Source organism: Leuciscus leuciscus, assembly GCF_965113295.1.
Source record: "Leuciscus leuciscus genome assembly, chromosome: 5".
Lineage (NCBI taxonomy): Eukaryota > Metazoa > Chordata > Actinopteri > Cypriniformes > Leuciscidae > Leuciscus > Leuciscus leuciscus.
The window spans coordinates 24,706,440-24,730,496 of record NC_138729.1 but is presented as its reverse complement, the minus strand read 5'-3'; the positions used below and the strand labels follow the sequence as shown (position 1 = coordinate 24,730,496).

At 37.8% G+C, this 24,057-nt stretch overlaps 2 protein-coding genes across 6 annotated transcripts in view; one reads left to right on the top strand and one right to left on the bottom strand.

Annotated features, from left to right (window-relative positions):
- LOC309498561 (uncharacterized protein) overlaps positions 1–18,674 on the top strand; it is a 49,368-nt gene extending 30,694 nt beyond the window's left edge. The window contains exons 2-16 of one of the 2 annotated variants that reach the window (XM_082169338.1): positions 2,002–2,057; positions 4,201–4,313; positions 6,218–6,292; positions 10,779–10,916; positions 11,082–11,159; positions 11,529–11,680; positions 12,298–12,352; positions 12,500–12,574; positions 13,644–13,749; positions 13,851–14,330; positions 14,405–14,761; positions 14,844–14,942; positions 16,791–16,903; positions 16,992–17,043; positions 17,124–18,674. In XM_082169338.1, the coding sequence (XP_082025464.1) occupies positions 2,002–2,057; positions 4,201–4,313; positions 6,218–6,292; positions 10,779–10,916; positions 11,082–11,159; positions 11,529–11,680; positions 12,298–12,352; positions 12,500–12,574; positions 13,644–13,749; positions 13,851–14,330; positions 14,405–14,761; positions 14,844–14,942; positions 16,791–16,903; positions 16,992–17,043; positions 17,124–17,260 (2,086 nt within the window). In that variant the 3' untranslated portion in view covers positions 17,261–18,674. Of the gene's footprint in view, positions 1–2,001; positions 2,058–4,200; positions 4,314–6,217; positions 6,293–10,778; positions 10,917–11,081; positions 11,160–11,528; positions 11,681–12,297; positions 12,353–12,499; positions 12,575–13,643; positions 13,750–13,850; positions 14,331–14,404; positions 14,762–14,843; positions 14,943–16,787; positions 16,904–16,991; positions 17,044–17,123 lie in introns of both variants that reach the window. The other variant, XM_082169337.1, reaches the window with a different exon arrangement.
- Positions 18,675–19,258: 584 nt separating this feature from the next.
- Positions 19,259–24,057, bottom strand: part of rtkna (rhotekin a) — an 87,756-nt gene continuing 82,957 nt past the window's right edge. For 3 of the 4 annotated variants that reach the window (XM_082169343.1, XM_082169344.1, XM_082169345.1), the window contains exon 12: positions 19,259–23,427. In XM_082169343.1, the coding sequence (XP_082025469.1) occupies positions 22,823–23,427 (605 nt within the window). In that variant the 3' untranslated portion in view covers positions 19,259–22,822. The remainder of the gene's footprint in view (positions 23,428–24,057) is intronic. The other variant, XM_082169346.1, reaches the window with a different exon arrangement.

Genomic DNA, 24,057 nt, shown 5'->3' with positions numbered 1-24,057 from the left:
TGGATGTAAAAGAGGCATGGGAGACGATTAAATGTTCCCAGCTCTTACTGGACCAGTTTGATCCATGAGCCATGATGTTATTATATACAATTATAGGATTTACTAGATATTTTACATTTGACTAATTCTTAGAAAAGTTTTCCCAGGGATTAACCTGTTTATGATGTCACTCAGCTGTGATGTACCTGCTACAGCAAGTTTGACAGAAAACCAACCGATAAATTTACAGATTTCACCTGATGTCCAAAGAAAAAAAGTACACAACAGTGTTTTGGTTTTGTGATATTAAAACTGAATATTTTTTGGACTAGAAGCTCATGTTGAGAGTAAATGGCTTATCCAACACTTTTAGATTGTTTTTTTCTTCTTCGGTGAGAGGCTGAAACATTGAAAAATTCATCATAATATAAGTTATGAAGTTTTGCTCACAGAATATGCCCAAATGTATTTATTGTGCTTTGAATGGGAATTGAACACCATATGAATGTGTCTTCAAGTGCAGTTTCATCTGCCATTTCAAACAAGAAGTCTCACAACACCGAAGTCACAGACGGGAACCCTTCCAAAAGCATTACAGGCTGTGATCCCCATTCCCAGAGCCCTTCAGATGTTTCACTAATAGTTACCCTTTAGCAGAGAAACTGGGTATGGAGCATCCCAACAAATTCAGTGTTGCACTTCAATTGCACTATACCTCAAGTCTTATTAATCTCAGAAACCGAGTGCCCCACCTGCATTTCACTATTTGCTTTGGTGTGGCCGGGTGGCTGTGATACAAACTCCATTATTTTCTCTCAGCTGCAGTTCCAAGTAATAGTCCCAGTGCAGCTTATGAATGATACATAACCACATACAGCTGTGACCTGGGTTCAAATGCTGTTTTGCGATTTCATACACTGCAATTACACTTGTTATTAGAGCTAGTAGGCCCAAAGAACATTCGGTTACAAGTCTTGACTTGTGCCTGTCAAAATTAGAGCCTAACTAACAATGTGAAAAGTCATAGGCAACGACAGCGGGCATCTACTCTGATTAAGGTAGATCCTGAGGGACTTTTTCTGCAAATCAGAAAACTAAACAGCAAGAGCAGTAATAAAGAAAGAGGGATATATAACATTCCTGTTCTGAGAAAATTTGGTATATGCATTACTCCACAGGGCCTGGTAGGTTTACTGGGGTCAGTGCTGGGTATGCACAATACATGTCCAATATCCGGAGCATTCTGGGATGGCGTGAATGTGTAGGATAAACGGATGGACAATGCACACATGGTCCTCATGCATAATCCCACTTACTGCATTTTAAGATGACGTAAATTAGTGAGGATGTGGTTTATGTTTGGCTGAGGAATGCAAGGAGGGCCCGTGATCTGTTTCAGACTGTGCAAGGTCGGGGGTCTCTACTATTGATATATTGACTTTTCACTTGCCTCATCTTGAATTGCTATCATCACGACCTTGATATGGTCAGTTTCAGGACGTTGTTAAAATCTGGTTTCAACAAATCTTGTAACTTAAAGCTACACTGTGTAATTTTTTTTGTTGATTCTTCGCAAAAATTATATGTGCTCATTCATGTGTATTTATTTCCACCAACTAATCAAGTATTCTCATAAGCGTAGAATCTGCCATTCAGAATACATATGAGTGAGTCGCTCAAATGGAGGAAGCCATGTTGCGCCTCCATCTTGAAAATACAAAGAGGGCCATACCTGGAAATTCAAGCTTCACCTTTCCAACTTTTACACTCAGTGGCACCGTGACGAATGTGAGGGGGAGATTACTCGCGACTGCTGGCTACCTTAGGAGTTAAAACGCCCTCGGAATGGGATGGGCTAGAAAGTAATATTCAGTTGGTAGTCATAAACAATTTCACCGCTAGATGGGAGAAAATCCTACACAGTGTAGCTTTAAGTCTATCAACACCAGTTTCTGAAATGTGGTCTGCTGTTTTTTCCTCCAGTGTAATATACTGATGTATTTCTCTCTTTGTCTTTTTCAGGGCTTTATTTGCATATGAGGGAGTGACCAACAATCTTAAACTCACAGATTCAGGAGGTAAGACTCCTTTTTATTTTTTAAGTTTTTTACCAATGCTTAATAAAGTACAGCAGCAAATCAGTAAGTCTGTTGTTGAAAAACAAAACAAAAAACAAACTGGTTTATTTGCAGATTTTCACGTAAAGAACTGCACTACATAATTCTAAAATGATTTTCACTAATTAGAAAAAGTTCCATGGAAACAGGAATAACAGCATATTTTATGTTTATATATATATATATATATATATATATATATATATATATATATATATAAGTGTTGACTAGTATCAACACTAGTCGATATATATCTGTGTTGATATATATCAACATTAAAACAAGTCTAAAATTTTATATAATTATAATAAAATATAATATATAATTTCCACAGCCATGTAAATATCAGGACAATTATTTTAGGTTTGTAAAAGACAAGGAAAATATTAAAATATTAATATCAGTGTTATAAATCATGGAAAGGTAAGGACTTTTCTGATGCATATAAATGCTTAGCTCTAAAATTATTTGAGAAATTGCTCTTTGTGAATGCAGTCGCCATACATTTTTTTTTTTTTACCCTCTAGGGCTGTCAAAATGGCTGAAAACTAAATTTGAATTTTATACTTAAATTTGACCAATATTCGAATTATATTCGAATTTAAAAGGCATCATTTTAGTTAGGAAAAAAAAAGCTTCTTGTCTCCCGAGCGCGCAATGAGCAGAATATTAATTTACTGCATTAAATAGCTTATTCCAAGCAATGAAATAACATGTTATAAATCCAATATAATTTTGTAAATTGCATAAAAATTATTTTTATTTATGCATAGTTTAATACTTAGAGCCAAAGCGCCGATCACACAGAGTATTTATTTATTTATTTTATTTATTTATTTTTAAACTTGAGATGCAGTAGAATGGGGGAAAATATCCCCCCTCAGTCTCGAGACTGTTTTTTTAGAAGTTGAACTTCTTTTAACATATCGTGGCTTTATAAACACGCGGCTCTCTTGTGCGGGACTCGAGTGCAACGGTCAAAGATGTCCGTCTACTCTAGTGCATGTTTTGCATAGAAAACAATGGAAAAGGAGCTCATAAAAAGAGTTCTGTGTGAACAGCTTAGTTATGGTAACTTTTGATTCAACCAAGATCTTTTCCGCATTGAGATTCTCTTTTTCTGCAATGTTTTGAATGAACAACGCGCCACATCTAGTCGGTTCAACTGGACAGGCTAACAGAATCATTACAATGCAACAACGACTCTTACGTCATCGTCGCGCATCTCGTTCACATTCACCACTAATAAGGCTGCCTAATGCACCTACAATTCGAATGCTTCGTTTTTTCATTCAAATGTGAATTTTTATTTTAAATTCAATGAATATTCAAAATTCAAATTTAAATTTGACAGCCCTTTAAAAATCCCTATCCAGTATTTACAAACAACAAGAAAAGTCATTGATCGAAAGGTGTGGAGTGCATTATGTCTGGGATGAGAATGACACAGTTAATTCATAAAACACAGTAAACGTGCTTGGGCATTTGTCTTTTTTTCCTATAGAATTTTTGGGATTATTTGCCTTTATTTATAGGACAGGAGGATAGACAGGGAAGTAGGGGTGAGAGAAGGGGAGTGGGATTGGGACAGTCATGTCCCAGGCCAGCCTTGTACCCAGGACCCCACAAGCCAACTACTCCTAATGTCATAAGCATGTGTGCTGAGTTTTTGAAATTCCTATGGAGAAAATGAATGGAATAAACACATCCAGAACCAAGGTCGCTTAAAATGTGGACAGTCTCTATTTGAGCCACTTTAAAAGCTCAGTCTGAGGGCAACATTCATGTGTTAAATGCTGCTAAATCAGAGGATTACCAATTAAGGCTGAACTGCCAACACTGTTCCTCTTAATATCAGATGATGCAGAAAAATCTCACTTGAGTGCAGTGAAATATACCGGCTCTGCTTATTACAGTACATCAGACCAATCCTGTTCTTTGTAGATTATCATGATAATCTGGAAAAAGAATGCAAGTGTTTCATGGTGGCTGAGGCGTTTCCTTTCTTGTGGTCAATATTTCATGAAGACACTTTGGACATTTTTAATTTTGTCTTTCCCTTCCCCCTTTATTTCTCTCTCTCTCGCTCTCTCTCATCTGCCAGCTGGAGGTTTGACAGAATTGGTTGGGAAATTTCACAACAGCAGGCCCATGTATGGCCTCTGCAGGGTGGGACTGACAGAAACAGGACAACCACAGATTGTCATGGTCTGCTGGGTAAGTTCACATGAAGAATCTGAATGTTTATATCAGTTTATTTCAGCCATGAAAAATGTATGCAGACATACTACACTGAAATGTAGCAGCTGAGTTCTCTCAGCTCTACATAAACTGCAAATTGACAATATCCTACATTTTAGATGGAAAGTCTGCCTTTCCCTTTCTATCGGGGTGCTTCAAACATTTGTAGCTCTTCTAACAAATACTTCTGGATGAGGTCATTTTGCCTTGTTCTGATTGGATGTTAGAACTTTATACCTAGTTCCTATTGGATGTTGCCATGGGGTGTGAGCCTGAAGTGGTTCCTCATTGGTTGGAGCTGCCGCATCTTGAAACGGTCCGTATTTAAGCGGTGGATGTGAGGCTGCTGTTGATGAGAAGTGTCAATGGCTTCACTTCACAAAAGAGCTTGACCTTCAGACTTCAGTAACTGAAGGAGCTCAAATACGGACGAAAAGAAGCATTCTGGGAACCTTTCTAATATCCATCGTGGATCTGGTTGCTAAGGCGAGAAGTGGGAATGTTGTTGTTGGGGTCAGAGGTGCCATCTGTAGCCAGTCAGGCATTGTATAGAGGGAGGGGGGGAGTGGTCTCAGTGACCTGTTAACTGCAGAAGAGACATTCTTGTGAACCAGACTGGTACACACACACACACACACACACACACACATACACGCACACTCGCACGCACGCGCATACAGTACAGAAATCTGATTCTATAGAAGGTCTAGATGCACCAGAAGAGTAGTTTGTTACAGGTTTAAAATAGATTTTAATTCCTTGTATATCATTCTTTTTGAAAGAAATTCATAGTTTGAAAGAAATGCATAGTCAAAGATGCATTCAGATGATCAAAGGTGACAGTAAAGACCTATAATATTAATCTTTACACAACATTTCTATTTCAAATAAATTTTGTTCTTTTGAACTTTCTATTTATCAAGTAAATAAAAAGTATCCTGGTTTCCACAAACATATTAAGCAGCATGGCTGTTTTCAATGTTTATAATAATATTTGAATGATTTCTGAAGGATCATGTGACACTGAAGACTGTAATAGATTTTTTAAATAAAATAGAAAACAGTTGTTTTAAAATGTTTCACGTTATTACTTAGCCTTGCAAGCCAGACCTACATCAAGATGTTAGGTCTGGCAACTCTCCATAGACACGGCTCAATCCGAGGGGTGGGATAAACGGCTGTCTTTCAAATTCACTCTGCACGCAATAGGACAGCGCTTCAACCAACCAGAGCGTTTTCCCAACAGCGGAGCTAACGTTAGTCGATAGATTCAACTTTTGAATCTGGCCGGCAAAACTACGAACACATCTTACTTTTTTAAGAATGACTTAAGTGCCATTCTTTGCTCTTTTCTCAAAGAAAAACGTAACTCCAAGTCCTCCAGAGTTGCGGCCAAAGCCGATTCGAAAGACTGTTCTCCAGCAGCCGCCATTCTTTGTTTTCAAGTAGCAGGGAACCGTCGCAACTCTGTCGTCATTATGTTAAGCCCGCCCCGCCTACTCTATACACGACGTGATTGGCCTGACCCAATTTAGGTTTTTCCAGCACGAAAGTCAACGGAGAGTTGCTAGACTACCCTGGCTGCAAAATAATTTTTTGCATCTAGATTTCTAGGCTAGTTATTACTGTATTTTTGATCAAATAAATGCAGCCTTGATGTGCATAGAGACTTCTCTCAAAAACATAAAAAAAACTGTACTGTACTGACCGCAGTGTATATTGAGTTTTGAGGATATTTAAAGGTGATACTACATTATATGTCTCATACTATTTGTGTTTTTATTTTGATTATTTGAAAGCGCAAGTCTCTTAAATATCATGGTACTGTCACTTGTAGGTATCTTATAAATCTTACAGTCTCTTCTGTCTACATATAACAGGTTGGTGATAGTGTGGATGAGCATCGCAGAACTGAATGTGACAGCCATCTCCCTGCCATCAAGGCCTTCTTCAAGGTAAAACAAAACAAACAGTCGCCCACCATGACTAGGCGTCTGTGTCTCATCTGCTTTACATAATAAAGTTCCTGAGGAAAGTTCATATAATCACAGCAGCGCTATATTCAGCTGGTTACTTTACTTGTTTAGATGATTCTATGAAGGATGTCAGAAGATCAAACTCTTTAAACTTAAGTTTAATAAATGCATTGTATTGCAGAATTCAATGTATTTTAATAGTGTACCCGTTTGAACCTTTATTAATCATATAGTATATAGTGCTGCAGCTACACTTGGAAGCATTTGGATATGGAGTGAGTAAAATAATGTGTTTCTCCCCCTCATACATCAGACATTTGTCTCATTCTTGTACACATCCTGTGTTTGTATGGCTGTAGAATGTCCTGCATCCTTTTTGTAGGGCGTCTGCTCTCTCTCTTCATCTCTCTGTAAAGGAACTTCCCTTAAAGCTGTATAGAAAACATTCAGAGAATGTATGTCATTGGAAGTCATCATAAACATACACATACATTGTACAGCAGTTATAGTTTCTCATCCTTTAGGTGTTTACGATTGAGATATATGCAATAGGAATTACATATTGAGATTGGTAGACTTGTCTAGTCATAGCCTCTGATCAGATATCACAGTTCTCTTTTTTTTTTTCTTGTTCATATGATTTTATCTTTCTGACATTGCTGCTTTGATTTAACAAATGGAAAAAAATGCCTTTGGTCAATAATAAAACAAACAATATACATTTTTTTACAGACCCAAGTTTTTATTATTTGGATTTAAGTCCACATTTCATTATTCATTGACCTCTATTATATACATACAGAACCCGAGTGATCAGTCAGATTGAGTTGAGTGCAGTGTTTTTGTTAACTCAACATGATCTACGGAATGGTGAGAGGCCATTAAAGGGTTAAGACAAACTCGTGTTTTGTGCCTATTTGAATGAATGGGTGGAAGATGTAAAAAAGGCTCACAATTCTGAAATGTCAAACCCTCCTAATATGTGTACAAATTCACTCCTCTGCTTTATTCTGAGATTTCCCTCTTGTAAATGTTTCCTTCCTTCGCTAGTATCTGTGAAGCGATGGCTTGGAGCTTTTGCCAGCTCCTATTGTAGTAAACTCTTCCTCTCGTGTCATGCCCTATTGTTCTCCTGAACAGCCGAGCAGTGCCACTGACAGGCACCAAACAGACTGACTGACAAGGGCGGAAATTTAAGGGAGAGAGAAATTCCTAAGGAAAGGACAAGGTTAAAAGTGTTTGTTATATAAAATGTGCTTTTATTTTTAGCAGTGTTGCCGTTGAGGATGTTTTATGTTTCTTGTGATATATGTGCGTGTCTCTTGAAGCTGTCTGTGGATTTATTTACTTCAGGCGATGTTGCTTTAACATTTCCATATTTTTCGGATGGTTGTATGAGATCGTCAAACATACTTAATGTCTGGGACATTTTTTAATGCCTTATAAAGACATTGCCCAGTCAGCTCCACAGGCATGCCAAGAATGCTGTTTATTCAATTCTCAGTGTTTCTCTCTCTCTCTTTTGAGATCGACAACCTTTATGACCTTGTATTGTGTTGTTCATCCACAATGTGTGTTTGTGTGTGATAAATGTCAGCACGAGTGGGTTACCAAAGTGTCTTTTATTATTTCCATTCGGATTTAGATCTTGTTGGGTTATTTCTGTGTTGAATGATGCTTGTTCAAGCAAATTAACTTTGTTAGGTTATGTAAGGTCAGCAATTAAGTTTTATAGCGTGGGAGAGGCTGAGCCCCCAAACCAACTAGAGCACATACTGTATGGGATAAAATCAGACAGCCGGAGACAAGCTGTCAGAGGCATTTACAGTGTTCTGCCTCAGTATTCTTCTAAATTAATGATAACACTTTCTAAATTGGGATTGAGGGACCTGCAAAGTCTCCAGTTGGACACAGCAAGAAAGCAATAGTCGACGACAAATGTGAAAAACCTTCTTATTCACAGACACTCCACAGATGCATGTGTTCGTGTTTCTTTCAATTATGCTGGCAGATATTTTGATTACAATTTATTTTAAGGTGACATAGTTACATTGTACTTGTACTTACTATAGAGTTACGGTTAAGATTAGGGTTCGGTTTAGGGTTAGTTACTTGTAATTATGCATAATTTACTGTTATTACTATAGTTTTTTTTTACTTAAAGGGATAGTTAAAACAAAATTGAAAGTTTTGTCATCATTTGCTCACCTTCATATATTTCCAATGTGACTTTCACATTGTATGGACAAAAACACTAAAAAGCCGAAATATGAAGAATTCTTCTACAGAAGTCTTACAGGTTTGGAATGAAAGAGTAAATAATGAGTCTCTAGTCCAGGCCTAGTCTCCAAAGACATTCAGTCATGGGGAACTGAACCAAATGTAAAAGCCAAACCCATTTATCATAGTGTACGTGTTGGCTTCTGAGATGTGCCTTCTGAGTATCAGTAATAAGATGAGCAACACTGAAGTCTAAATCCCTCCAGTTTCTCCTCCCTGCTTTCTCCATTTATCACTCACACTTTTTATTGTCTCTTCATGGCGAGTCTGTGCTAGTAAGGACTGTCATGTGTGCAGAATGACTAGTCAGCTCTTGCAACATAAGCAGATGTTGTAAACTTCAACAGATTTTTATTTTGCTTTGATAAAAAGAACTGTAAATATACTATCTCTAATCTGTTGACAATGTTCAAGTTGTTTTTGATGTTTTTGAAAGAAGTATCTTATCCTCACCAAGGCTGCATTCATTTGATCAAAAATACAGTAAAAACAGTAGTATTGGAAAATATTCTTGTAATGGCATAGCTGAATTTTCAGCATCATTACTCATCACGGTCTTCAGTGTCACACGATCCTTCAGAAATCATTCTAAAATTCTGGTTTAATGCTCAAAAAACTTTTTTTATTATAATCAACATTAAAAACAGTTGTGCTGCTTAATATTTTTGTGGAAACTAGGATAATTTTTTTTTTAGGATTCCTTAATAAAGAATGTAACATTATAAATGTCTGTCACTTTTGATCGGTTTAATGAATCTTTTAAATCAAAAAAAAAAAAAAAAAAAAAAATTATATACAATATATATATATTATTGACCCTTTGAACTAGAATTTGAACTAACTATAACTTACTTTGAACTATCCACCTTATTTTTTAACACGGAAGTAAGGTGTTTTCTGTGAATGTGCGAGACTTCTGATTCATTAGCCGCTATAGGGAAATAGCGAGAAGAAAGTTTTGAAGTGCAGTAAACTGTAAAACTGTTTGCACTACAAACCAGCGTGTTTATAATTAAGACACTATATTAAAATAGTATGGTAAGAAATACCAATTTGCAATATCAAGCAGCATAACGAGCCGTTTTGTACTGCTAAAAATAATTGGGAGTAAATGACACAGGAAGCCAGACACAGGAAAATTACAAATAGCCACCTCATTTTTACCTGAAAAATAAAGTGGATGGTTTGTGATTTTTGTTTTCTGGTTGATTGAGTGTGATCTGAGATCAGATATTAAGGACAGAAGTGCTGTCAGCTGCAGGTGTGAGGTGTGTATGGGAGAGCATCTGTCCTCAGTGCTGTTCATATTGTCATCACCGCTAAAGCCCTGGGGCTAACTGCATGTCAAGGGGCTCATCTAAAGCAAGTAATAACAGATAATTAAGTCATTTAACTCCTCCCGAGCAGAAAAACAGATAAAAGGGAGGAGAATTCCCCCATAATGTTCTGTTGATAAAGTCATTTCAGTCACAGAAAAAGCAACGAGTGAACAAATTGGTCCTGACACGTTCAAGTTCTTGTGCGTTTCAGGGAAATGTGGAAAGAGAGCTGAATGTAACAGTGTGGTAATCCATTGTAAAGCTGTGGGTTTTGTTGGGTTGGAGCCCAATCCTGCACTCACAAGGCCCTCTGGCACAATGTCTATTTCATTGCTTTTCTACTCCCTTCCTTCTCTCCCATAAACCAGATCACTCTATTTTACACTATATTCAGTTAGTGATCTGAGTTGTTTTGTTGAGCAGCGATTAACCACATAAATCCTCAATGGATCTTCATCTCAGTGACCTCAGAGCTGTAGATTGATGCTGATGACAGGAAAATGCCTTATAAGGGAAAATGTAGTATACATACATGTTAGTTTTGGGCCTATACATTCTTACATCCTCTGATATACAAATGAATAATAATTTCGACCCATAGTCTGTTCTCTTATGCCATTGCAAGGCCTTCACTGAAATTTAGTTATCACTATTTTTCTCTGCATTTGTTGTCTACATAGATACAGAGAAAAATCTAATTGTTTTGCAGAATATTATCAGATTAACAGTCAGTTCTTATTCTAAATGCAATTCAACAGCAGACACATTGATATGCAAACTTATCTTACTTAGCTAAGTGTGTTCATATGGAACAGCTTCAACGATGAGGTCAGTATTTTTTTATCTCTTGATGTTTGTCATCACAGGAGGCTCAAGTATTTATTAAAGCCTCGGAGCAAGATGAGGTGACAGAGGAGCAGATTATGGCTGCTATTGCAAAGATGCGACCTCCAATGGAGAAACTGAGGAGACCCTCAAGGGCAATGGATAAGGAGGAGACTGTGGTAAGTTACCATAAAAAAAAGAAAGAAGACTTGGCTGGCTTCCTTCATTAACATAGAAGAAGTCTGCTTCTCAGTATAATTTATTGATGCACTTAGGGGACGTGGTCTAATTGTCTCTCATTGATGTTTTGGGTCTTTTGTTGCATTTGTGTGCCACACCCACAGGGTACAAACTACAAGAAGACAAATGCTGCCATGGAGATGAGACGGATTAACAGAGACTCCTTCTGGGCTCGTGCAGAGGTACAGCTTCAACTATGTTCACTGCTACACTTTCCCAAACATCCCCATAATGCTGCAGATTTTGCCAGTATTTAACAAAAGACCAGAAATAATTAAAATGTATCAAGCAAGATTCCTCAAATATAATACTATTAATAGAAACATCCCAGCCATGTCAGTAAGGAATAATGTACAGTCAACCAGCCATTATGCAAAAATATTTGATTTAAGTTTAATATTTGCAATTTACCAGAATCAAGATAGCTGTTTAATAATTTATATTATAATCAATTTGTTTATCACAAACTTCTTGTTCAGACTCTATTCAGTCTACTCCAGTTCTATTCAGATGTAATGTATCACAAATCTGTGTAATATGATGTGTTTTAGCGCGAGGAGGAGGAGAGAAAGGAGGAAGAACGTCGGAGGGCTGTAGAAGACAGACGACGCTGGGAGAGAGAACGAGTTCTAAAGGAGAAAAGAGAGGCTGAAGAGAGAGACAGAAAGATGAACGAAAAGCTACAGATGATTGAAGAACAAAGGTTTGCGCTGTCCACCTGATCAAAAACCACTTCTGTCCAAAGGAGAATTAATTGGCCCTTCGCAGGGAGTTGATTGACAGGCGATCTGACCAATCATAATCTGCCATCCGCCGAATCCGCCATTTTTGTCCGACAAAGCAGTCAGGAAAGTTAGGAGATAATCGTTGGAGGATTTGAACTTGAAAAACGCAGTGCACTGACGTCTTTCCGCAGTTAAAACAACATTCCTTCTGATGTTCATTCATATTTATTTGATGCTATAAATTAACTAGAAGGAAGAGCTGATCGGTTCATGAGCAGCTTTAACTGAGGCTCTACAGCGATCTGTCAGACACATTAAAGAGCCACAGAACGGTATTTATTGTTTACATTTCTTTAAAAAATGACCAAATTTGAAAGGTGAGACTTTGTTTCATATCAAAAGTAACCTGGTCTGTCCTGTCTCCAGTGTGTTGTCAGTGTCCTCTCTCCTCCGCGATGTGTTTTTCACTGTGAGAACATGGTGTGTGGCATGAGAGCGGCGTGGCTTGTCGGACATAGCAACAGTAAATAAAGGGGGCGGGTCTTTGCGAACGGTCAATTTCTTCAGCTTTACCTTCCTGTTGTTTTTTTCTCAGGAGGATCCAGGCTCAGCTTGAGGAAAAGGCTAAAAATAAGGAAAAAGTGAAATGGGTGAGTGCATTAATAAGTGTATTCAGTTTCTTTTACTGAGAATTGAAAAAGTTGTAAGTTTTTAAACATGGTAATGAACCTGCATATGGGTAAATGATCATGTAGTCATATCCTGTAATGACGTTGGGCTCTTCGTGCAATTGACAGGTGGAGCAGCAGAGAGAGCATGAGGAGGACATGAGGGCTCGACTTAGACGCAGCGAGTCCATTGAGAAAGCAGCAGTTAGTTTTTCCCTTTTTGTGAATCATCCAGATTCTGACTGTACAGCCTGAAGTTCTTAACTACAATAACTACACTAGGGTTTATAAACTACTCTCGCTCTGTCTTTTGTAGTGCATAATAAGTACATCCATCCATCATAAAAGTAATCCATACGGCTCCAGGGGGTTAATAAAGACCTTCTGAAGCGAAGCGATGCTTTTTTGTAAGAAAAAATGACTAGCTTCCGGTAACGTACGTCCGTGCTCACGAGAGAGTTGAGGAGTGTGATGTAGGAGTAGCGTAAGCTTAGGTGAGAGTAGACGCCTCTCGCGGTTCAAACAAATAGGGCTGGGCAACAAACTCAAGCTCCCCGACATTTCTTTTTAAACATTCTCATTTTAGACTTCTAATTCATGACCAGTGTTTTGTTTTGCTCTATCCTCTGTGATTCTGTGTTCATCAATACGTCATGCGTCGGGTCAGAGTTCACTCTTCCGCCGGAACTCAACTTGTGCACGGAAGCCAGTGATTCTAGTTTATAAAGTTATAAATATGGATATTTTTCTTACAAAATTATATCGCTTTGCTTCACAATGCATCGCATTCATCTTTATTAACCCCGTGGAGCCATATGGATTACTTTTATGATGGATGGATGCACTTTTTTTGGGCTTCAAAATCTCATTTACTATTCACTCCCATTATAAAGCTTGGAAGAGCCAGGATTTTTTGTTTAGTATGACTCTGATTGTGTTTGGCTGAAAGTAGGTCATACACACCTAGGATGGCTTGAGGAAGAGTAAATTATGGGATAATGTTACATTTTTGGGTGAATTAACCTTTTAACTTGCAACAAGAATAAACGTGGTTTAAGTGTTTTGTGTGGTGAAACTGCTGAAAGCATGTAACCAATTGAAGTGTCTTTTGCACCCTAAAGAATTTTGGTTGGGTCACCACTTTATGTCCATTGTAATATGTCCTGAAGCAAAACCAGTTGAGGACCTCTGCTTTAAGGCCCATTCATATCTATTCCTTTATCAACACAAACGCATTGCTGGATTGAACAATGCTTCTTCTTTTGTCCTGTAGGAGGCAGCAGTACTTGTTTCCCAGCGCACCATCAATCCCAGGGAGTTTTTTAGACAGTTATCCGCATCCTCACAAAATTCTTCAAGCCCTGTATCACCACAATCAGGTAAACAAGGCCTTTAGTAACCCAAAATGCCTGAACTTTTTCAGCTTACAGTGTTCATTATATTTTTTTGAGGTTCTTTTGACTTATGTTCTGGTCCTCAGGCAAATCTCCATTCCGTCGCTACCAACGCAGTTTGACAGACACAGCCTTCATCTTTGAGAGGGCCAACTCCTATTCTGGTCCCACATCCCCACACAGTCCCCCTGCAAGGTCTCCATTCTCACGCACCCATTCCACGTCCTTCAAACGTCCAACATCCCCACTTAGTCCACCCTACCAGATGATCCCCTCACCACAGCATGCTGAAACATCTCCTTCCCCATCACCTTCCCCGCGCTCTGTCCCACCGGTGTCGCCCCCACTCAGTCTGCCTGTCACCAGACCCCCTCCACCCCAGTCGTCACCTCCCAGCCGGCCACCTCCTCAAGCACCCGTACACGATTCCGCTTCCCCTGCGTCTCCAAAGCTGCTGGACAGTCACGACAAGTCAGAGTCTTGCGCCTATGACGTTAGCAGGGAGAAACTCGTCACAACAGAACGTTTTCCAGCTTCGCTCTCTGATAACCCACTGCACAATACGGGTAAGTTTACTTGGGTCTAAATGGTTGAAAATGGTCTTGTAGAATGACTCATCTTGACAATATCTTCCCTCCAGAGCTTGTAACTGGCTCTGGAATGCTGTGTGAACCAGAAGTGGACTTCACTGCCAAGGCTGTGCTGGTCGAAGAAGATGAAGATGAAGAAGAGGTAGAGGATCCAGAGGAAACTTCAGCCATGTCAGTTCTGCCTTCAGATACTGTGATCACCAGAAACTATGAAGAAGCAGTGAAAACCGAACAATACAAGCCTGAGGATGAGAAGAGTGTCATCAGCTCCCTGGTGGAGGTTGAGGAGTCAGAGTCTGAGGATGAAGCAGAATCTGAGGAATTCCACCCTAATGTCAACCACATGTCCAGACACGTGGTAGCGATCTCAGATGATGAAGTTGAGGAAGACCTTCCAAAGAGCCCAGGTGATGGGAACACAGATGTAACGTGAAGAAATACATAATGTTTTTAAGGTTTTTAAGACATGTTCTTGTGCTGTGTGTTCAGAGTCGTGTGTGAACACATCAGAGTATGACCGGATGATTGAAGAAGATGAATCTGAATGTGGCAGACCACTGAATGGTACAGGTCATAAGCTAATTGGAGGTAAGTTGTTCCAAACACAACAAAATCAATCGGAGACATGCACCTCTTTGCTATGAGACACATGACAAATGAAAACAAGGTGTTCTAAAATCGACTCAAAATGTTTGATATGCTCTGACTGGACGGAAGCTAAAAAAATGTCTGTGCACATCATAGATGTGATGTGAAATCTGTCAACTCTTGACTGCCCAAATTCTGCAGACTGGAGCTGACTGTCAGGAAGTAGGGCTGACTCCTCCAGACTGCAGATCAGGGCAAAATTTGTGTAGTGTATTTCAGACTTTTATTTATTTCTTTGTTTATTTAAAAGGGACAATGCACATCAATTGACATTTTTTGTTTACACTCAAAATGTAAATGCGCCAGTGTTAGCAGAAAAGCTCTTTTTCATCTGTAGTCCCTTGGCAGGTCAACACATCATCATATTACATTAATAATAAAAATAAAAAAAGATTACATGAAAGATAGAATACAGATTAGGAAAGAAAAAGGAAGATAAAGGAGAATTGAACAAATAATAAAATTAGTACAATACAAAGAAGGGCAGTACCTAAGATAAGGTAAACCAACTATTGATGATTTCAGTTTTGATTGTTTTTTATCCATCTCTTGAGTGTGAGTTTAAATGCTGGTGCTTTCTCTGAGTTCAGTAGGGAGACAGTTCCAATAATTTGAGGCCTGTACTGAGAAGACTGTTTGGCCATACTTACTACATCTATACTGTACAACACAGTCTCCCCTAGTGGCTGCCCTAGTTGCCCTGCCACTGCTGTTCTTTTGTTGTATAAATTCATCCAGTGGTGGAGGTGCAAGCCCATGTAATATTGTGAAAATGAGGCAGGCATCTTGAAACTGTAAGAAACTCTCAAAATTGATTTTGTAGTGATATGCCAATGGTGATAGCTGATAGTTTTTTTTAAAAAGTTTGCTTATAAAGGGTTTCTATTGGTTTAAGAGTTGTCATGTTTGCTTGGGACCAGCTTGTGAAACAGTATGATATATGGGAAAAAATCATGGCATGCATAAGGTTTGACTGCCTCTGTGGTTATATATTATATCTGATGTTATTAGCCACCCTTTTAACATGCTTTTTAAAAGTTAAGTTAGAGTCTAAAATAATGCCAAGGTATTTAAAATCGGACACAACCATGATTTTTCTCCTTCAATAAAAACATCAGCCTGCTGTGCACTTGTGGATTTCTTAGAAAAGAACATACAAACTCTTTTGTTAATGTTAAGATGCAGATCTGACATTTTTAGCCAGTCAGAAACACTTACCAGTGCTTCAGTTAATTTAGTTGCAGCCTGTTGTTTGTTCTTAGTATGCAAATAAAGAACTGTATCATCTGCATACATTTGTATATTAACAGACTGACAAACTGAAGATAAGTAATTCATGTACAGGCTAAACAAGATAGGGCCCAATACTGACCCCTGGGGTACACCAATATTAGAGTCGAGGTATGAAGAATAATAATTACCAATATGTACGCTCTGTTTCCTGTCAGTTAAGTAGGACTCCATCCATTTCATGGCCTCATCCGAGAAATAAAAAAAAGATCATTTTGATAATAGTGTCGTCTGATTCACAGTGTCAAAAGCCTTCTTAAGGTCCAGAAACACTACACCTACTATACCACCCTCATCTAATTTTGACTCGTTTTCAAGGAGAAAACAGTTAGCTGTCTCTGTAGAGTGGTTTGTGCGAAATCCGAATTGCATTGGGTGTAAAGGGGTGTGGCCCAAGTACACAAGTTATCTAGTTTTGTTGTCTCTTGTGTGGTGAATATATATATATATATAAATACATGAATGATGAGTTTTACACCTTGTTTTGTTTTTAAGTAGAGGATGTTGATGTATCTGAGCACAGCACACCTGAGCGGCTCTGTTACACGGTTAATCGTGAGGAGGAAGAATTAGATGAAATCCAAGCAGAGTTGGTGACTGAGAATGGCAAAGTACATACAACACCATACTTAATGCAAAATACATCTTAATGTGATAAAACAATTCAGCAGTACTAAATTTTTTTCCTTCTTACTCTAGTCATCACCAGAAAGACTTCTGCGCGTGAGAGCGTTGTATGACTACCAAGCAGGTTAGTGTTGATTGCTTCAGCAGCAGTGTTGTGTAATTTGTCATTTGAGATGTCCTTTGAAACTTCCCTGTTCTCCACAGAGGATGAAAATGAGCTCTCTTTTGAACCTGGTGACATCATCAGTGACGTGGAAACAATCGACAAAGCGTGGTGGAGGGGCTTCAGCAAAGATGGACGCCAGGGTCTCTTTCCTGCCAACTTTGTAGAGACCATCTAAAGACGGTTCCTCTTCCCTCTTTTCTTTTTACCATTTCTCAGGGACTAAGAACCGCAAAACCCAGTCTATGAGGATGTACCATGTACTCTGAGATTAAGAGTCACAGGAAAAGGGTTTGGAAGGGAAGCGTTCACAGGCACAACTCTGCCAACGATTCCTTGCGTTCCAAAACAAACAGCCAAAGTCGACAATTGAGGTTTTAATGATCATCAACTGCAAGACTGAGGAGGATTCTCACATGATGTGAGTTGAGAGACTGATTCAGTACAATTTCGTTTACAATCGAAATTTACATCATCATTTTATCGTTTCATCATTTATTTTACATACAGTTGTTACGTTTATCATTACTAAATGATACCAAAGGTGGTGGCGGTGTCAACTAGAGAACAGGTTTCAGTTTCTCTTTTACACATAAATCCAGCTTACAGTCACATAACATTTGGCCCTGAGTATATTTTTCATAATACCAGTATGAGACATTTTGATAATGTAGGTTATATAGTTGTAACATGCAATGTTTTTTTTTTTTAAAGCAGAGATGTGCTTACAGCATTCTGAATGGTGTCATATCTGCAAAGGTGTGCAGACAATACAAAAGTTGTCATTGCCGAGACCAAATGATTTGATCATAGCAGACACCTGAGAAAGTGGTATCCAATGATACAAACTAGCCTAACAGAGTGAATAAACCACAACTGGTGGGTCAAAACCCTGCTCTTCCAAAATTGTGCCTTTAGAGAAAGGTACTTCTCCTGAAATTATTGTTTTAGTGTAGTATTTGAAACCCCTCGCTATTATGAAAGCCAATGTAAATGAAATGGTAAAAAAAAAAAAAAATCTAATTTTAAGTGTTATCTTATAAGCAGATACCGATATAACACAAGTTGGCAGCCATTGCATGTTTTTAAATGCTTTGTACCTTCTATCAAAATGAAATTCTTCCATACACACTACTGTTGAAAACTTTGGGGTCGGTAAGATTTAAACAAATTTTTTTTTTTACTTATGTTCACCAAGGCTGCATTCATTTGATCAAAAAGGTAGTAAAAACTGTAATATTGTGAAATATGATTACAATTTAAAATAACTTTTCTAATGAAATATATTTTCAGCATGTATATGAATTTTTAGCATCATATGATCCTTCAAAAATCATTCTGATATGCTGATTTGCTGCTCAATAAACATTTCTTATTGTAGTAATACTAAACAATGTTAAAAACAGTTCTGCTGCTTAATATTTTTGTGGAAACCATGATATTCCCCACCCTCCCCCTTCTATTCTTTAACGAACAAAGTTAAAAAGAACAGAATTCATTTTAAATTGAAATTGTTTATAACATTATAAATATCTTTACTGTCACTTTGAATCAATTTAATGCATCCTTGCTAAATAAAAGTATTAAAATCCCCCCCCCCCCCAAAAAAATACCCCAAACTTTTGAACGGTAGTGTACAATAAGACAATGTTCACTGTTGTTGTGTAAATACTATCAAATACACATTGTTTTTCTATGTAATTTATTTATCTCTGACCATGAACATAGATATATTTCCTCCCAGAGAGACTCTGTCTAATCCATTTAATTTGTCTTACCAGATTTCAGTAATAGGTACATTTTCAACTAACAAAGTTCTTCTGTATTAATGCGGAAGATCATACATCGCACCTGACACACATTTCATTTACTCTATGCTCTCTGTTAGTAATTTCTTATTGTAATAAATGATTACGTTTATGTTTTATTCACATTCTGCAATAATGCTTTAATGTTTTTGAGTTATTTCACAGCCAGTACACGGAGTATCATAATCAGCAAGCAACCATATTCAACATGTAATGCATGAGATCAAATTAAAGGGATTCATTTTACTGGGTCATAATGAGTTTACTCTCTTGAACATTTAGTCTAGTAAAATCACCACTGCATGAATTAAAGAGAATTACACATACACACACACACACACAAAATGGCTGGTGTCCTTTAATTTAGGTCTTTTTTTCTTCTTTTTTTTTACAATAAATTGTTTTTGTACATGAATCTATTAGTGATTTGTCCAGAGACATGCAGACAACCTGTTGAAATGACACTTACCTCCAAGTTAACATTCGATGTTCTCTACAAGGATAGTTAGAGCTTTACTCGCCTGATAGAATGTCAATATAATTTTATTTATAACAAAAATTAATATGGTAAAACACAACTTTAATAAAAGCACAAAATGAAAATTACAAAACTTTACAATAAAAATTATTGTTTGAATGAATTTACAGTTTTTAAATACATGCCAGTGGCCCATTGACTGATTGAGAACTGTTAATTTTGTAGCATCATAGTTACTAGGACAAATATTTTCTCTACTACTTCTGAATTTAAGAGGAAAAGTTAGTCTGCCATTTCTGCACATCCAACTTTATGAAATTTGTAAAACACTACACGTAATCATTATAAAGAAAACATGTCTCTATCAGATTATCATCTCTATCTTCATCTCAAATGAAAGATCAAAATATAATACAGGTTTGGATGCTTAATATTTAGAGTAGATGCTTTCTGCAATACAGAAAAGTTATTAACCTGTATTTTTAATATTTTTTTATGGCAAGATAGACTGTAACTTCACTCCTGAGGCTTTAATGAAATCACAATAACAGTTATCCAACTAGACTTGCATTATTGTAAATATTGCTAATATAATAGTCTTCAAGCAAATACACAGTTTATCTGATCTGGAAGATGCGCTGACACTGAAACACTCAAATTCAGCAGTTAGAAGCACATTAAGTGCTGGACAGAACTGACCTGCAAGCCAACAAGGAAAAAGGAAATCTTAAAATAATGCATGTACCGCTTATGTAAACGAAATCTACAATACACAATTATCTTTGAACTGTTGTAGCTTTGCATAGTAGTGCCTTTGCAACCCTTCTCAATCAGACAGGCCGTTTCTGCAATGGCTCAAAACAAAGCACCCAAAACGTTCCAACTGTCAGCCATATTTCATAGCTTGTGCTGAATACTGGTTAATGTGCATTCTAATTTTTAAAAAGCTTTTTCTGACTTGTAGGGGTTCACATTTGCAGAGTGTGATAAGGTATGTACAGTAACCCTGAGGTCATCACAGTCACAGGTAGTAAACGGAGTCACATTATATATCCCATCATTATAAACCTGAATACAGACGTCTGGACCTTGCATATATATATTGAGGCCATGCAAAGAAAAGTTTATGAACTTTTACAGAGTAGCAGATATTTATACACGTATTATTTGTTAAAGATGCACTCAGTCATTTTTTCCTTAGGTGAAACAGTTGAAAAATATGCATCAAAATCACATACTTCAGTCATATTAATTTTATTTTATAAGGAGTTGGTCACTTTATGGGGGCGGCCATGTTAAGATCACATGACCAGCAATATTACCGTGCTCACTTTAAAGGGATAGTTCACTTTGAAATAAAATTTTGGTATGTTTTAGCTTACCTCAAGGGCATCCAAGATGTAGGTGTCTTTTTTTCCGCAGTAGTTTCAATTTTGATATTTTTAGGTCAAACCGTTCTGGTCTGTCAGTCATATAATGCAGGTCGATGGTCACTGTCTCAAAGAGCATGCACAGAGTCCAAATTAAAACAATTCCCCATCGTCCAAATTAAACAATTCCCCATCGTAAGTACACATTGATGGCCTAAGACACGAAACGAGCGGTTTGTGTGAGAAAACGAACAGTATTTATATGGTTTTTACCTCTTGAACACAGCCACGTCCAAGTGATCTGAGGGCTTGCGCGCATCCTGCTGTGTGACGTGTGCGCAGACTGGTGCATAGATATATACACTAGATGTCGCCTTGGCTACTGCAGTTCATTGGAAAGAAACCGTAGCCAAGGCGACATCTAGTGTATATATCTACGCGCCCTCAGATCACTTGGACGTGGACATAGAACTGCATTATATGACTGACAGACAAGAACGGTTTGACCTAAAAATATCAAAATTTAAACTACTGCGGAAAAAAAGACACCTACATCTTGGATGCCCTTGAGGTAAGCTAAAACATACCAAAATTTAATTTCAAAGTGAACTATCCCTTTAACTCAGTAACCCTCCTGTTATTAGACACTTTTGCCAAAGAAGAAATTACTCATAGCTAACTGAAAAATATTGATTTTTGATGCTGCATCCACACCACAAGATGTCAGTATACTGTATGTCATAAGCGACCATTTAGCACAACATCAACAAAAATGACTCGAGTGCACCTTGAAAGAAAGTCAATTATTGGTAACTTGCAGGTTGATGATCTTAAGATTGTTAATACAATTTCACTTGTTAATAAAGTGAAATTCATTAATAGTAAAAGGATAGTTCACCCAAAATTTACAATTCTGTCATTTACTCACATGTATTTATATCATTTACCTGCATGACTTCAAAATCTGTAATTTTGTGTTCTACATAAGAATGTTAGTGGCCAAACAGTTTTGGTTACCATTGACTTCCATTATATGGAAGAAACCAATGAGACATTTCTCAAAATATGTTCCACAGAGGAAACAAGGTAATACAGGTTTGGAATGACATGAGGGTGTTAATGATGACATAATTGTCTTTTTCAGGCGAACTATCCCTTTAAGCTAACTTTCACATGTTAGGTTTATTAATACTGTGTTTCCATGAAACTCATTGATCCTGAAAATACACAACAATTTAAATGTTTGGGGTCAGTAAGATTTCTTTTGAAATGTATATATATATATATATATATATTTTTTTTTTTGATCTAGCATTACATTGATCAAAAGTGACAGTAAAGACATTTATAATATGTTACAAAAATTTCTATTTCAAATAAATGCAGCAAATCATCATTTTAGAATGATTTCTGAAGGATCATGTGACACTGAAGACTGGAGTAATGATGTTGAAAATTCAGCTTAGCTATCACAGGAATAAAATACATTTTCTGATAAACATTTTTGATAAAATAATGTGGGCTTGGTGATTATAAGAGACTTCTTTCAAAAAACAAACAATCGAAAAATATCTCATGACCCCAAACTTTTGAATGGTAGTGTATGGCCAGCCTTTAATATTTGTGATGATGAATACTTGAGACAGTGTTGAGCCTAATAGCACTTTCTAAAACACAAATCTAAAACGATGCACTGAAATGATGGCTGGTCAAAAAGTAAAACTTTCAGGTCTTACAACACCAAGGCAACTGCTTCAGTCCAGTCTAAAACCACTGTATCAGGAATCTCTCACACATAAACACACCACATTACTCAAAGGTCTGAAATAATGGCCATTTCATGCAGAGACAATGTGTAATGCTATATATATATCATGGTGTATTATATATTAAGTTCCCATTGTAGAAGCTCCTTTAAAAGGCAGAAGAAAAAGTTAATTTAGCATGTTGCCTCTCCCAGTTATTATGCAAAAAGGATGCAATGACAGATGTTGAGCAAACATGACCTCAGGTATTCCAGATTTTTTCCAGGGGGACACAGGAAGTTACGATGGCTCTGATAGTAACCAGAGGAAGTGTGACAGCTACACCTGACTCTGCAGCCAGTTCCTGGGGTCTAGCTTGGCTCTCAGGTTCCTCAGGCTGCGGCGAGCGCTGGACGGTCTAGAGAAGCCCAGGTCTGACTCCTGACTGTTGCTGCCCTCACTGGAGCTGCTGCTGGAAGTGGAACTGGAGCAGGACAGAGCAGTCTGAGCGGGACGAGGAGACACAGAGCCGGCGGTGGGCGGCTGGCAGGCGCACCGGAAGCGCAGAGTGGAGAGCTTGGCGTCCAGGGAGAGGGTACGCGGGCGGAAGTGACCGGAGGAGGAAGAGGTGTCGGGGGACCATGCCTGGCGGAAGCAGGGGCTGGCGCTGGCGGGACTGTCGCCGTCTGAGGTCAGACTGGCGTTGGAGGAGAGGAGGCCGGGTGTGCGGTGGCAGCGTGGGCTGCGGGGCTGGCGGCTGTGCAGGCGAGGGCTGGGCGAGTGGGGCGGCAGGTGCTTACGGTTTAGGGGCGTTCTCGGGGGATCTTCTGCAAACAGGGACATCCAGTGAGGTGGCGATTCGAGCTGGGTCCTCAGCTCAAACTCTTCAATACGACGCGCCAGGATGTCAGTGACCGTTCCAATGTCGTCAGAGGCGTCAATAACTGGGACGGAAGAGAAACAGGAGCCACAATGAAAACCTGTTTCTAAAAAAAAAAAGACTCCTGGACCGACACTATCAGTCTATATACAGTCACATGCTTAATTTACATACTCATGCAAGAACATCCTCAACATCCAACATATTGCTCTTAATAAGTGGACGGTTTTTGTAACTTTTGACCACTGAGCTTCTTCTCACACCAAAATATTGTCAATTAGATGTTGGAATCTGATGTAATCTGAGCTTAAAATAAAATAATATCATATAAAATAAAATAAAATAAAATAATTATAAAACAAATTAATTGCACAAATTAAAGCAATAAAATAAAAGTATTTTGTTATATATTGTGCACAACAAGTGAAAATACAATCAAATAAAAATCAAAAACATTAAAATAAACTGGTAAAAAGTAAAATCTTAAATACCTAAAAAGTAAAAAAATATATATTATATTTTTCACTTTTTAGAATAACATAAATTATTGAAATAAAATGAATAAAATTGAAATAATATAAATAATTTTCTTAAAATAAAACAGCAATCTGCACTGATGTTATCCAGTTTGGTTTTTACTCATTTTATTTTAACATTTTATATTTTTAGGGCCCGTGCACCGATGGTGTGAGGA